This window comes from Lactuca saligna, chromosome 9 (genome assembly GCF_052625555.1).
Source record: "Lactuca saligna cultivar CGN05327 chromosome 9, ASM5262555v1, whole genome shotgun sequence".
NCBI classification, from domain to species: Eukaryota; Viridiplantae; Streptophyta; class Magnoliopsida; order Asterales; family Asteraceae; genus Lactuca; species Lactuca saligna.
In genome coordinates this window covers 31,862,453-31,878,591 of record NC_136425.1, presented here as the reverse complement: position 1 = coordinate 31,878,591, position 16,139 = coordinate 31,862,453, and the positions used below count along the sequence as shown (strand labels likewise).

General features: G+C 34.4%; 1 protein-coding gene across 1 annotated transcript; it reads right to left on the bottom strand.

The window, feature by feature from the left end:
* Positions 1–253: 253 nt before the first annotated feature.
* On the bottom strand, positions 254–1,484 carry LOC145014177 (transmembrane protein, putative (Protein of unknown function, DUF599)). The gene is made up of 2 exons (XM_078972549.1): positions 1,125–1,484; positions 254–871 (listed from the first exon to the last, which is right to left on the bottom strand). Exons 1-2 carry the CDS (start codon positions 1,287–1,289, stop codon positions 347–349), a joined length of 690 nt encoding a protein of 229 aa, XP_078828675.1. The 5' UTR covers positions 1,290–1,484; the 3' UTR covers positions 254–346.
* Positions 1,485–16,139: the final 14,655 nt, after the last annotated feature.

Genomic DNA, 16,139 nt, shown 5'->3' with positions numbered 1-16,139 from the left:
TTTGTAAGGGCTATAAGCTAATAATTATAAAACATGTATAGTTGTGTATTTAGTTATTTTATGATAAGTTCTATAAGATTATAAATTATCTGCAAGCTATAACTTACAAACATCTGTCGCAAACAACAAATTATATGCCACGTACGAATAACTTACTCTACCAATAAACCTTAATATTTATTAAATTGATTCAGGACTATAATTTATAGCTACTAATCAAATGCGATTATACAGATCAACCATCACAAAGTCGTTTGTACAAATCCATTTAGTACGTATATTAGTTTTTTTTTTAAAGACGATACACAACATACCGCTATACGTTGTAAGCCCTTTCGAGGCCATATCAGTAGTAAGGTGCGACATTAACAAAATCAAGCACATAGAGTCCCCAAACTAACACTAAAGAGGCAATCACAAATACCACCGGGCTAAACAACCAAAATAATACAGGAAACGTGATGCAAAGCATTCTGTTTCCAAAAATAGCCAAAATAAACCCTCTTTCCAAGATATCTCTCGTGTATTTACGAGATGAAGAAGGTGATGGCGATGCAACCCCTTCAGCCTCAGGTTCAGCTCCCAATGCATAAATCAAGTAATTTGCGTCGATCAAGTTTGCAACAGCCATAGAGCTACAAAGAAAGCTAGTTAACAAGAAGAGGAACGCTGATCCATATTTTAGGAAAAGGATTTTTGTCGTATGTAACCCAAAAAAAGAATTGCTGAAGAGATCTTTTGCACTGTATGTGTTGTTGATCAAAGCAGCCAAAGCTACTGTTATGATGGATGTGACCATGGCAGATAGTATAGAACTCATCAGCGTATTTCTCAAACTTTGTACAGCTAACGTGCCTTTATTATCATCTCCCTGATAAAAAAAAAAAAAAAACACAAGAAAAGAAAATCAAGTGTAAGAGGTATGAAGTACGTTCTAATATACTACAACTTATATAATAATGTTGTTGTTCTTGATCTTATCAAAACCCATATCCAGATTCAAGTTCTTTTCTTGATTTAGACAAAACCCATATCAGGATTTGGGTTTTTCTTGATTTGATCAAACCCCGTTTCCTTCATCTATATTTATGCATTAATTTCTAACAAAAAAATGTAATTGATGCCTGTTTCATGTCTTTTAGCCAATGTTTCCGCTTGATGGATTCGATGCCGATTGTTGTGCAAGATGGTTTGGTCTTGAATTTATACCAAAGATAGGTATGGTAACCAAATGTGATGAAGAAGCTGAGCGGGACTAAGATGGTGTCCATATAACGAAGAAGTGCCATTTTTCTGTTGTATAAATTGATGGGATTCAACTGAATTTATTGATGGTGAAGAAAGAATACTCCTCAGTTTATGGAAGCTGAATTGGATTCATTATCAAGGATAGTGGAATCCTGTTGCTATCAAAAGTGTGATATAAAGCAAATAGTTACCTGATTGGAGTCACGTTGATTTTGTGTGAATACATGTACAATGGATTGGGTGTGAGCATGGTCGGTTGTATGGGGCCTTTATTTATAGGCACTTGATCAAACTTTTGATTAATTATAAGCATGGTTGAAAATTACTAATCCAATTAATGTTTTATTAACAAAAAAATTAGGTTTATTGTATTATCAATGTAAACATATTGACTAAATTGCAAAAATGGTCCATGTGGTATGTATTTTTTTGGAGTTTCGATCTAAATCTCGATTTTTTTGGATTGGTGATTTTTTTTAACTATTTTGCTTGCAGTTTTGGTTTCTGTTTAAACTAAAAAGACTATTATATCCTTAATGAATTTATTTTTCATTTTTCTTTCACTTTTAATATTATTATTATTAAATATAAAAGTGGACCCACTTATCCACCCCCCCCCCTCTCTCTCTCTCTCTTTCTCTCTCTCTGCAAATTCACACACACACACACACCTACACTTCTACTTCTGCATTTCCTCATTTGTTCTCTTCTCTCCTTATCGTCGATCGAATCTAGAATCTGTGGTAACAAGAAATATTAATGACAAGAAAGTGAATTCCAAGAAACATACATCTAACAGAGGCGACGATTTCTTCTGTGAATTTATATGCAATTTCTTCTTACCTCAATAACGATTTAAGAAGTATTTGCACACACACACGCATGTACTTTTTGAAATCAATTGAGAAGTTGAAGACATATCGGGGGACGAAATTGATTTCAAATATTTCAAGATTCAACCACCGTCGATCTCTCAAGATTCAAACTCGGTAAACCCTAATGAAATATTAAATAAATTTGTTATCTGAAATCAATTTTAAGGGTGAAATCGAACCATGGCCATCTTCTGTTTATCTCAGATGACTCGATTAATACCTCCTATGTAGTGAGGCATCTGGGTTTTTTTGCTCTTGACTTTTAAAGTGAAAGATCCGGTATTCGGGAAAAGAAGAATGTTAATGGAGAAGATGTAGGTTTCATTGGAGGGGTCGTCGGTTGCTAATGGCGGTGGTTGCGATTTAGGTGAAAGGAAAACATGTATGGAGGAAGATTGGTAATTTTAGGGTTGATTTGTTGTCGATTTCATCATCAGAATGGAATGGGTCGGAGGTGGGTTGATTTGGGAATCGAGGTTTGTGTTGATTAGGATATTGTTTCCTCAAAACCTGTTAACATAGAAAAATCGATGCAATTGGAGGTGGGTTGATGTGGGAATCCCTGATTTGTTTCTCCATCATCGAGTAAAGCGTAGGTGATGGCGAGGGTGAGAAAGAAGAAGAAGGGACAAAAGACTTGGGGCAGATCATGGGAGGAAGAAGATGGACACGAGAGGGATAGAAAAAGACGGTAATTAGTTTGGAGAAAGAGAGATCTAGAGAGAGAGAGAGAGAGAGGTGGGGTGGATAAGTGGGCCCACTTTTATATTTAATAATAGTATTATTATTAAAAAGTGAAAGAAAAATAAAAAAAAATTCATTAAGGGTATAATAGTCTTTTTAGTTTGGACATTGACCAAAAGTGTAAACAAAATAGCTCAAAATGACCATCAATCCAAAAAAGTCAGGGTTTGAACTAAAACCCTAAAAAAATACATACTACAAGGACCATTTTTATAATTTTGTCAACATATTTATATATCCAAGCACTACAAAAAATATAGGTTAGAAATGACTTTAAATTGTGCCACAATATAGTTTTTGGTTTGGGAATTGATATAACATTTTTTGAGGAAAATAATAATAATGAATTTTTTAAGAAAAAATTTATACATGAATTTTCATTTCAAAAATCATTTACTATTTAATATTTTTTTTATAGATAGTTGATCAAACTATTGATTCATTGTAATGTACCTTTGAGCAATACAATAAGTATGAAAACATAGTTGATTTCTTATTCCAAACTATATATATATATATATATATATATATATATATATATATATATATATATATATATATATATATATATATATATATATATATATATAATTTTCATTTGTTTGTATGGTTTGTGGTTAGTATTTGGTTCTATGTTGAGATATATTACCAAAAAATTTACTATTTATAACAGATTAAAAGTATTATTGTTATTTTTAGCATAACAAAATTGATATCTTAGAAAATATAATTATATAAACTTTAATTTCACTAAAAATAGTTGTTTTTATAAGAATAATTAATGAAGTGGAATCCATACAAACCTAATAAAAGCAATTATGCAATTCCCATCTTGTTTTCCATTAGGCCATGCACCAACGTTATGAAGGGCAGAGCACTACCATTTTAAGGATATAGTATTGTTTTGTCTTTATTATTATATTAATATTATCTAAAATCACACAAAATAAATAAAATCATTATTTAAATCATATAGTTTCCTATCACTACAGACAAGAGCATTACCATTTTGACTTTTACATAGAAGACAAGAGCATTATACAACACGGCCTAACTACTTATTTATACATTAACGTTTGGTTTTTTTGCTAATTTATGCAACTATATTAAATTTTATACAACACATGCAATGATGTTTAGAGACAAGACCAAATCATACAACATGTTAACTTGAATAGGTTAAAAACTTAAACATATAACATGATGTTAGTTTCATACATATTTATAAAGCTAACATTTTTTCTTGAATCTCATGCATTTGAAACCTCCATTTTTTTTCTTTTCACAACATTCATTTGAAACTCCCATTACTTTTCAATTTCTTTATAATAATAATTATAATTTGGTAATTAGGTTAAATAAATATCAAATCTAAAGTATATTCATATATAAACTAAATTTCAATACTAAAATAATATATTTAATTCTACTTATAAAATTGTGTTTTTTAACTTTTAACATATTATACTTAATTTATTAGTTTTAATATATTGTTGGATGTAAACCATTATCATTTTAAAGGTATAATTTTTGAACAATTTATATAAAATACTTAAATTATTAATTAAAATATAACATTATAGGCTCAACTTAAATATAAATTTTATTTAACTTAAACAACCCAAAGATTATTTTATAAATAGTTAAAAGTGATAAATTGTAGTGTCTTTCTAATAATTATTGTAACTTGGTTAATAAAGTTAAATAAATATCAAACCTAAAGTGTAATAAAAAATAGACTAAATTTCAATTTTAAAATAATATATTTACTTCTATTTATAAAGTTATGTCTTTAAATTTTAACATATTATACTTAATTTATTAGATTTAAAATGATGTTGCATGTAAACCATTATCAGTTTAAAACTACAATTTTTGAACAGTTTTGACAAAATACTTAAAATTTTAATTTAAATATAACATTATAGTGTCAAGTGTCAACTTAAATATAAAGTTCAGTTCCACTAAAAAAACCAAATAATATTTGGTAAATAGCTAAAAGTGATAAATTATAGTGATAAATGTAAAAACTAAATTGTAATATCAGCTTAACTAAAATATTTCCTAAATATATTTATATAATCGTTAAAAAATTTCAAATAAGTAGCTTAAAATAACTTATACTAACAATAGTTAAAAATAACTTTATATAAATGATTATATTGTTACCTTTAAAATCAAAAAATAATGTTTGTTGTTTTAAATAATTATAATGATAGAAATTAAAACATTAAGCAAATAAATTTTAAAAAATTAGTTAAAAATAACAACTATAAATCATATTAAACCGTATACAATATTTAATTTTATTGATGTTTAACTCGCGAGTAGAAGTCATTCAAACGAATGCTAGATACGGCGTACATCCTTTGGTCAAACACTTTATGGCTTCTATCAATGAAATGATTCCAGAATTTACTTTGTGTTTATCTCCATACACCGTAAACGACTCTTTCCCAGGAGGGTTTACTTTGACTATCTTCTTCTTGCACAATATCTCGGCGTCATTGGCGCTAAGCCAATCCATTCCAAGCACGATGTCGAAACCGTTAAGTTCGATAGGCAATAATTTCTCGTGAAACTTATTCCCATTCAAATCAATTAAGATGTTTTTCATACGATGGCTAACAGGTAAAAACTTGTCACTAGCAACTTCGACTAATAAAGCATTATCTAGTCTACCGACATGAAAAGCTAGTTTTCTACCAAATTCATGCGAAATAAAGGAGTAGTTGGCTCTAAAATCAAATAAAATTTGGGCAGGCAATTCGTTAACGAGAAAGGTACCTGAAGCGACATCAGCTTCATCTTTAGCAGCTTCCAGCATCATCTGGAAGGCTCTCGCATTCGGCTTTGGCGGAATATTGGGTTTTACTACCTCCTTCTTTTTCGGGCAGTCCCTCGACATGTGTCCCTCCTCACCACAACCATAGTAAACTTTCTTGGTGGGAGTGCATTCATTGACATAGTGTCCTGGCTTTCCACATTTTAAGCATGCGGCCACTACGTCACATTTTCCGTGATGTTTCTTCTTACATTTGTCACACCATTTCGCTTCGCCTCCTCCTCCTCTCGAACTAGACTTCAAGAATTTACTTTTCTTGTTGGACCCTGAAGGTCCATCGAACTTCCTTTTCTCACCAACATCTATCCTTTCTAGACCCTTTTCCTTCTGTTAGGTCTTCACATTATTAGCTGCTCGAACAGCTGTTTTCAGAGTAGTGGCCATCTTAACTGTCGGGCTAAAGTCGGCAGGCAGTCCATTAGTGAACCTCTCAATCTTGGAGAGTTCTGTTGGCACTAGGTACGGAAATAACTTCATTTTCTCAGTGAATGCAGTAGCATAGTCATCTATGCTCATTCTCCCCTTCTTCAAGTTTTGGAAATCATTGTTAGATCAATCAGATCTATCTTTGAACAGTGTTGCACCCTTAGTTGATCCTGATGGGTTTTGTACATAAGAACATTCCGAAGTGCGCATACAAACCCTAATGCTTGGATCTAGGTTTCTCTATTAAACATGCTTTGAATCCAAGACTTCTAATGACTTATTAGGTATAAGAACAACACAAAATCAGATCTAGAAACATACCTTTTGATTCTCTTGTTTGATCTTGTTGTCTTGGAGCTCTAGAGTCACAATTGTCACTCCTCTAATGGCTTACAAACACCAACTAGCAAAGAGGATGATTTGAGAGAGAGGAGAGGGGATGGAATTCGGCCAGGGGTTCTCTACCTTAGATCATGTGTTGAATTCCCTCAGCCATAGGGTCTATTTATACTTGTAGACTCCTTAAGGGTTACAGCTTAAACCCTAGTTGGATAACTTAGACTTTAAGTTAATCCATATCCTTTCCTTGATAACCCTTTGGATGATTTTGGCTTATCCTAGCCCTAGAAATCGTCCAATCCTTTATCAATAAGGATTTACAGTCTAAAGTTTAACTATCAAACAATTGACAGTTTATACCCTCTTATTTAATTAATCTCCTTAAGTCACCAAATTAATACTAATTAATCTATGACTTATATTAATCAAATAACTATATTATTATTCCTTATATTATTCTCATAATATATTAATAATATCTATTCTCTCATAATAAATCATCCTACCAAGTTGCTATGGTGAAGGCAACCCAAAAGGACCATGTACAATTGGGTCAAATACTTACCTAATATAGTTGCAGCCTTAGACACTATTCCAACATATCCAAGAACTCCTCCCATGACATTTTCAGGGCTTCTCCTCGTGGCATAGTATCTGCCAACAACTTCCACCAACTCAAGACTCCATTCTTCAGTTGTCTAACTGCAAAAAAACAGTCTTATGTTTGTTGATACAGTCGCAACTTTCAAATACCATCTCCATTCCGGAGATCCAATCCATAATCTCAACACGGTTTGTGCTCCCAGAAAGACTTGGCGGCTTGGCACCCAAGAAATTCTTGTATATTCGCCCATCCTTGTTGTTTCTCCTTTCCGGGTCGTTCCTTCATTCTCCTTGATTCCCAACTTAACTCATAATGTGACTATTGTTTCCTTCCTCCGATTGTTCAGGAATCAGTTCGGGTTCCTCAATATGTATGATTGGTTCGTCCCTATTTTCATGTAACATCTATCGCATTTCTTCCCTTTGTTCAGCTAACATAGCCCGAACCATGGCTTGCACCACAGCCATTGTTATTGGTTCTGGTGCTGCTGCTACAACATGTATTTGCTCAATCACTGGTGGTTGATTGCTGTTTTCATCCGCGTTTCCAACGCCACTCTTGGTTCTTACCATTTTTGATCTACACACCGAATAAGGTGAAATTAGATCCTCATCCATGATAGATAATTAAATCATCCTTATCACTTCGAAACGTTTACATGATAGTTCTAATACCGTAGATGTACGCTTAGAATCCTACACGCATAAGGTTTCCAGATCCGGTCGGCAACAGACCATAGATCCGAACAAATAATATCATATATGGCAACATATAACATTTAGCATATAAAAGCATTTTAGGCAACTTTCCTAAAATAAACTAGTGCTCGTGTCTGAAATATAAAAGACACACATCTAACAACCTTCACTTAGCATTCTAAGTTTAAGTCTAGAAATCCTACAAATTCCTAGTTTGCTTAAACTAATGCTCTGATACCAACTGTGACATCCCTAAAATCACGGTCAGAAAAGACTGGTTTAATTTATGCTTTTAAAACAATTTCAGAGTAATCCTTTGATTAAAAGAGTTGCGGAAGTTGTTCCCAAAACGAAATGTGATAAAAATAAGATTTACCAAAGCATTTCTTAAAGAAATGTATTTTCATTGTATAATAAAACTCGGGATGTCATGTTCCGATAATCATACCAAAAGCATAAACATTACATTACAGACCTTACAACAATTATATAAAACAACAAGTCTATAATCCAAAAATAACTTGACAAGTCATCCATCTTATGCCCTCGCGCCACTACCTGTAATACAAATAAACTGAGTGAGTCAGGCTTGGGAGCCTGGTGAGCGTATAGGGTTTTCAACCCACAATAAATAATTATATTTAATTTCACCAACCAACAATAACCTGATTACCCATTCCCATTATCCTCACTTTACATCTCTAAAACAACATCTATCTTAAGGGACCTAATCTAGGATTTTAATCGGGACGCACATTACTGCAAAGGGGTTTCCTCAACAGTAGATGTCCTAAAGGCAACCATGAGGGGGATAGAGTACACCGGTGAACACATCGTTCACAACACCTATAGGTTATGAGCTTGCTAGCGTTCCACAGGACTGTCTAGAAAGAGTCTGTGGTTGTTATCCATACTCTGCTGAATAACTAGATCAACAATAACAACATCGAGGCCTCTCATCTTTTGATCACACATCAACTATCTACCCATGTTCTACCCAACATATTAGTAGATAAAAATATATATTTATATACATAGTTTAAACCTGTATAGCGTTCTCATTCAATACATGTTCCAATCAACAAATGAGACACATACACATAACACGTATTTCATAGAGAATAAATCATATCTATGAGATAAAAGAAAGAGAAAATACATTCATACATATGACAACAAAATATACACATAACACGTATTTTGTATAAAATACTTCATAATTATGCGTTAGAAGAAGGTAACTACACACTCACCTGATCAGAAGATGATCGGACAACACTACGGCTCTAAGAGTAGTATTCTTCGGTGAAATTGGGTTCACTTCACTCACCGGGCTTCTTACAGGCAGAGCTTTGGCTTGGAAACTCTTTTCTTCGTGGGATCTTCGAGCTTCGGGACTTGCTTCGGGTCTCGGGATGATACCGGGGCTTTAGGGGTACTTCTTTTCATGTAAATCGAGGTAATATGAGTGAGAGGAGAAAACTTGAGCAACCAAACTCGGCTGGCCCTTCAAATCTATTTATAGCGAAAAATTTGCCTTTGCCACATCATGGTGGCTGGGTCGTCACTACATGCATCATTGCAAGTGGGTCTGATAGACTCCAGAGCTCCTGCCACGTCGTGGCACTTTTACCACGTCGTGGTGGCTGACAGTTTGGGGGTTTTGCGCCCCGAAATTCAGAAGATGATCAGAAGATGATCGGACAACACTACGGCTCTAAGAGTAGTATTCTTCGGTGAAATTGGGTTCACTTCACTCACCGGGCTTCTTACAGGCAGAGCTTTGGCTTGGAAACTCTTTTCTTCGTGGGATCTTCGAGCTTCGGGACTTGCTTTGGGTCTCGGGATGATACCGGGGCTTTAGGGGTACTTCTTTGCATGTAAATCGAGGTAATATGAGTGAGAGGAGAAAACTTGAGCAACCAAACTCGGCTGGCCCTTCAAATCTATTTATAGCAAAAAATTTGCCTTTGCCACATCATGGTGGCTGGGTCGTCACTACATGCGTCATTGCAAGTGGGTCTGATAGACTCCAGAGCTCCTGCCACGTCGTGGCACTTTTACCACGTCGTGGTGGCTGACAGTTTGGGGGTTTTGCGCCCCGAAATTCAGAAATTAATAACTTTCGCATACGAACTCCGTTTTTGACGTTCTTTATATCGACGCGAAGGTGAGAATACGCTCTACAACTCTCGTTTAGACTCCATTGGCTAATTTTGACTTTATTTTTAATATATTATAAATATATTACTTTTATATTATTTTTAGTAGGCCGGGACAGGAAAACTCCGTTATAAATTCAGAACTTCTTCATCTGACATCCGTTTTTGCCTATCTTTTTATCGTTTCACTACTATTAACCAGATCTTTGATTCTCATTTAGATTGTTTCGGCTAAAAATCACTCGATCTCAATTCGAAGATTCGGGTTGCATACTGCTAAGTCGAAACTTCGGAAAAATCATAACTTCCTCATACGAAGTCAAATTTGGGCGTTCTTTTTATGAGCGCTCTTGGTTTAGCGTATTCTATGACTTTCATTTAGATTACTAAGGCTAGATATCTCTCTATCTTAAATTCGTATTTTACATCATTCTGTGTCGTGCCAGTTCTACCGCGAAACTTCGACAGGTCATAACTTCTTCGTTATAACTCGGATTTCGGCATTCTTTATATATTCGGAAACCTCGTTTCAACTACTACAACATTATCCATAGATATCGGCTTTATCTAACATTTCATTTTGACACTTATTTCTATCCTTAATTTATTTAAGTCACACAGTTAAGCACAAAACACATAATACTCAAATAATACACTTCTATTATTTCCAAACGGGTTACAAAGGTTAACCTAGACTATTATATCAATATTAATGACAAGCCCAGAAACACACGCGTCACATACATCTACAGCGCCAGCGTATCAAGCTTATCAGTGTCAGCTTATAGTATAGTTATCCGATTGTAATCTTTTGTATGTTAGGTAATGATATAGATAAGTATAGAATAGATCATAGATCTAGTATCTTTGTAATAAGATCGGTTCTTCGTATAGATTAGACACAATCCCTTGAATCATGGGATTGATATGTATAGATTAGTATATATACAACATTAAGGAAAACCCTAATGTTGTGAACATGGCTTGGTGTTAATCGTTTTTGTGACAAACCCATCTTCTTGGTGAAGACGAAAACCTTTCTTTGTGAAACAAAAATTTGGAGAACTTCTATGTTATTTACTTTCTATTTATTGTTTTGCTTAGATTAGTTTTACGGTTGTTCTTAATACTTGAAGTGTATCTGATCGATACAAACCTTCAACATCATTTCACTACTTCTGAATTTGATCAGGCAAGCTCATGCTGAGGGATTGAAGAGGAAAAAAATGGAAGAAGCATAATATTATGGGTAAGATTAATAGATTCGTTACTGACAGTCGAGATTTATTGACTCGGTGTGGGAGAGTTTGGGTTCTAGTCTCTGGTGGAGTCCATCAGACATTGTTAGAGGAGGTGTATAAGTCCAGTTTCTCGATTCACCCGGGAGCCACAAAAATGTATCGAGACCTAAAACTTAGTTATTGGTGGCCTTTCATGAAGAGAGAAATAGCTTGGTTTTGTTGAGAGGTTCCTGGCATATCGGAAGGTCAAGGCCAAACACCAGAGACCGCATGACAAGTTACAACCTTTGGAGATTCCCATATGGAAATAGGAACAAATGACCGTGGATTTTATCACAAAGCTACGAAAAACGGCCAAAGGATTTAATGTAATTTGGGTGATTATCGACCGTCTGACCAAGAGTGTGCATTTCCTTGCTATCCGGAAGAGTTCTTCGGCTGAGAAGTTGGTCGATATCTATGTGTGAGAGATCGTTGCTCACCACAGTGTACCAGTTTCCGTTGTATCGGATCAAGATGTCCGATTCACTTCCAAGTTTTGGAAAAGGTTCCATGAGGAGTTGGGCACTAGTTTGCATTTCAACACTGCTTCTCACCTACATACATATGGGCAAAATAAGTAGACTATTCAGATGCTCAATGATATGCTAAGAGCTTGTTTTCGTACAACAATTATCATCCCAACATAAATGCACCTCCTTATGAGCTTGTTTATGGGATGAGGTGTCAGACTCCAGTTTGTTGGGGGGGGGGGGGGGTCGGCCATAGGTTTATTGGGAGCACTGAGGTGGTGCTCCAGATGACAAAGCTTATCCAACAGATCAGACAAAGGTTATAGACATCTCAGAGATGACAATAGATTTATGTTGATAGGAAACAATATGATTTGGAGTTTCAGATAGGAGATATGGTTCTGTTGAAGGTATCACTTTGGAAGGGTGTTATACGCTTCAGGAAGCGGGGAAAGTTAGGCCCCTAGTTCATCATACCTTTTCGAAAGATGGTCAGGGTGGGCAAGGTGCCCTTCCAGTTAGATATACCTGAGGAGTTGAGCCAAATTCATAGCACTTTCCATGTTTCTCATTTACAAAAATGCTTAGTAGATGATGCACCGTTGGGCCCATTAGATGATATTCAGGTCGATCACCACCTGAACAACATGGAGAGACCAGTGGTGATCCTAGACAGGAAAACAGAAGCCTTGAACAAAAAGGTGGTACCTTTGGTTAAATTTTAGTGGCAACTTCAGAAGGGTTTCGATTGGACTTAGGAACCAGAGGCAGAAATGTGCGAGCACTACCGAGATCTATTTTGTCTGAAGATATCAAGGACGGAATCTAGTTCAAGTGGGGGAGATTTGCAACACTAAGTTCCAGGTGTAATTGCTTTTGTGGTTTTGACATTTAAGACTTAAAAGTATAAGATTTTAGTGGCCATGGTGTGGTGGTGTTAGAACCACGACGTGGAGGCACCCGTTGGAAGGTAAGTTTTTTGGATTTGTGTGAGCTGTATTGTTAATCTGCTAGACTGCAAGGTAATTTTTCTCACTATACCTTAGACTGCAATGTATATCCATATGTGTAGGATGTTGGCATATTGTAATGACCTATTAAATAATTAAATATGTTATGATTAACTATGTTTTCTAGTTATTATCTATCTTTTTACATATGTTGACATATTGTGGTTGAGTCGAGGCAGTCCTGCTTTGTGTTGAAGGTCAAGATACCGGAATGGTCCAGGTGTACTGTAGGCTTTGTGAGGCGGTCCAGTCATACTGTAGGCCCATGGGAGTGGTCCAACTATATGTTATAGGCTTATAAGAGTGGTCTAGGCTTTCTGTAGGCTTTACGAGGTGGTCTAGTCAAACTGTAGGCTCATGTGTGCATACATTGTTTGTGTTTTGTTATGTGGGGTATTTTAGGGGAACTCATTAAGCTTTGACTTATAATTGTGGATTTAAATGTTTCAGGTACTTTAGAGGATCAGGGGAAGGCGAAATCGTGATCGTACACATCATCCTGTTGATTTTTTACTTGAAAGATGTTATTGATACTCTGATTTTTATGCTTATGTTTTGAACCAATGGTTTGGATACTTATGTTTTTTTACGAAAAAAATCTTTGAAAATGAAAATTTTTTACTATGGTTTTTGGGACGTTACAATTAATTTCTCAATCCATTAAGCCTTCAGTTCTAACTTTCCAGGATGCTTCTTGGGACCCTAATTGTCCATAAAAATCCAAACTTTATAGACATGCCTGACCCATGCATTTCCTTTACCCATCTAGGTCAAAATATGAGAAAACCGACCTAAAACTCACGCATGGATTTCAAAACTCATTTATCTTCTAGATCCAAAAGATATACTGACCAAGCAACCAAAATGAGCCTTAAAGTTGTATCTTTATCTCATCCAACCATTCCAATCTCAAAAGTGAACCAATACTTTCTATAACACCTAGATCTATGAAGAAGGAACCAAAAAGGTGGAAGATTGAGGACTTACAAAGGGTCTGAAAGATACACACAAGGAGTAGAGACAAGTTGCTTGTTGGATCTATGTACAATAGTTCCTTTTCTTCTTTCCAAGGTCATAAAACCACCAAAAATGAGCCAAGAACGTAAAAGGGAAGCTAGGGTTAATCTATGGTGCTTTGGAGGTGATTGAGGCTGAGGGTAGAAGGAACCCTAGCTATCACTTTCCCTTCAATACTGCACAAAACCCGAAAAATTTAGGGTTTACATTGTTGCCATCATCACGTTGTGCACAATGAATGTCCACGCGTAGCGGCCACGAGAAACACACATTTCATGCAATGTTGCGACGTTGTGGCCACCCAAAACTCAAAGTGTAAAGATGAGAATTTCATACTTGGAATTGGGCATTACACCTTACAAGTCATTATCCCATAAGAAAATATTTTCTAATATCAACCACAACAAATGTTATATTTTTCGATCGCCTAAACATCAAAATCAACTTTCTTAACATTTTTCACCACTAAAGGGATGTTTGGGAGTAGGGATGAGATTTAGAACCATATTTACTATAAAGGTTTGGTCATCAGTTCCTCACATTAAGAAAATCTGGTCCCGATTCTAACACCGGTTCGATCATATATAACCCAGTTAAAAAACTAGAACCATACTGGAATCGTAAGTGTAAAAAATTCATGCAAATATTTTTTGAAAACATTATACTTCATGCTTTTTAAAATGCGCATATCTCACTCGTATGAAATCATAATTATTTGATTTTTTTCAAATATGTATTTTGGTGTTTGTACTTCATTTTATAATATAAAAATATATAATTTGGTTAAATATAAATAGGATATAGGTCACTGGAAGACAACATATCTATACTGCATTTTTTTAACCTTTTTTTAATTCAGTCTTAGTATTTGAAATATGCATAATTCACTATATGAATTCGAAATTACTTGATTTTGTTTTTCAGCATGTAATTTGGTATCTGTACTTCATTTTAGACTATGAAAAAGATATATTCTTGTTTAATATTGAATCCACTACATGCCCCAAAAGACGACATATCAATGCTAAATTTTTTATGTTGTATCGTTTTTTTAATTATAACTTTTTATTAATTTTTATATATGAAAGTTTATTTTTTTTAATACTTAATTTTTCAATTTGTGGTGGTTGAAAGTTCATTGCTATTATTGGGTCCATTTTAAAAGTGCATTGTCATTCTTGGTTCCATTTTGAAAGTGTATTGCTATTCTTGGTTATATTTTAAAAGTGTATTAATATTCATGGTTAAACCGGTTCCATTTTGATAGTGCATTGTTGTTATTGGTGCAAATCACAAAACTAGTTCTATTCTGAAAAATAACTGAAAAACATTCCCAATACCGGAACGAACATTGGTATCGACAGTGTGATTCTCGTTTTATGTAATATGTTAAATCCACTTCTGTTTGCAAAGACATTCAGTCTGGTTCTAAATCTCATCCCTATTTAGAGTGATTATTTAAAATGATAATCACTTTTTAATTTATTAGCTTATAATGGTATCAAGACATAGTTTTTAAAAATTTATTTAAGAGTTTTTAATAAGTTAGGAATGAATGACTAATCAAATTACTTATCTCCAATGTGGAACCCTTATGAATTGTTTAAAAAAAACATCTATCCATTAATTTTTATTTATAATGATATAAAACCAACAATAAATTAAAAAACTCAATCATTTAAGTTTTCCAATACACCCTTTAAAAATAGTAATAATCAAACATGAACAAAAATGACCTAATTAGCAATTTTGCCGTTTTTCACTATTAAAAGAATTAAAGTATGAACTTTAAGCTGTTTTTTGGACAATTGTTATACTAAACAGGGGTGGAAATAGTTGCCCTTATTCCACCCCCGAATTCGTCTGTTTTCCCCGACCCTAATCCCAACCCTGAATTCTCCCCCCCCCCCCCCCCCACCCTTGATCCCGCACCCAAATTTAAAAACCACCCATGATCTCACCCATGTTTCCCCTTTTCCCCTCGAATCCTTCGTTAACCCTTTTGGCTCAAAATCCCCCATTCACCCATATGTATCGTATTTTTAACTCGTTTAACTTTAAATATTACACCAATTCTTCAAATACAAAACATATATTACACAATGAATACTTTAAAAATAATATTTATTTATTTATTTATTATTTTTTTAAACAAACATAAAAGCTAATCATTTAAACAAAAAATAATATTTTTATAAATATACTAATTAAATATAGAGTAACTATTACGGGGCCTCACAGGAGATTTGTGACAGAACTCCCAGCCCATGTACCTGAAAACTAAATGGGAGTAAAACCCGCCTCCAATCTTGCCGCGTACCTATTTTTTTATTATTATTTTTTTTTATAAAAATACTCATATTGAGGGGGTGTTTGAGATTGCTTTTCAAAACAACTAATTGATTTATTGACTTTTTT

Coding starts and splice junctions, on each gene's coding strand:
- LOC145014177 (XM_078972549.1), bottom strand. CDS start 1,289: ATGGCACTTCTTCGTTATATGGACACCATCTTAGTCCCGCTCAGCTTC. Junction 872..1,124: donor GGCTAAAAGACATGAAACAG/GCATCAATTACA, acceptor TTTTTTTATCAG/GGAGATGATAATAAAGGCAC.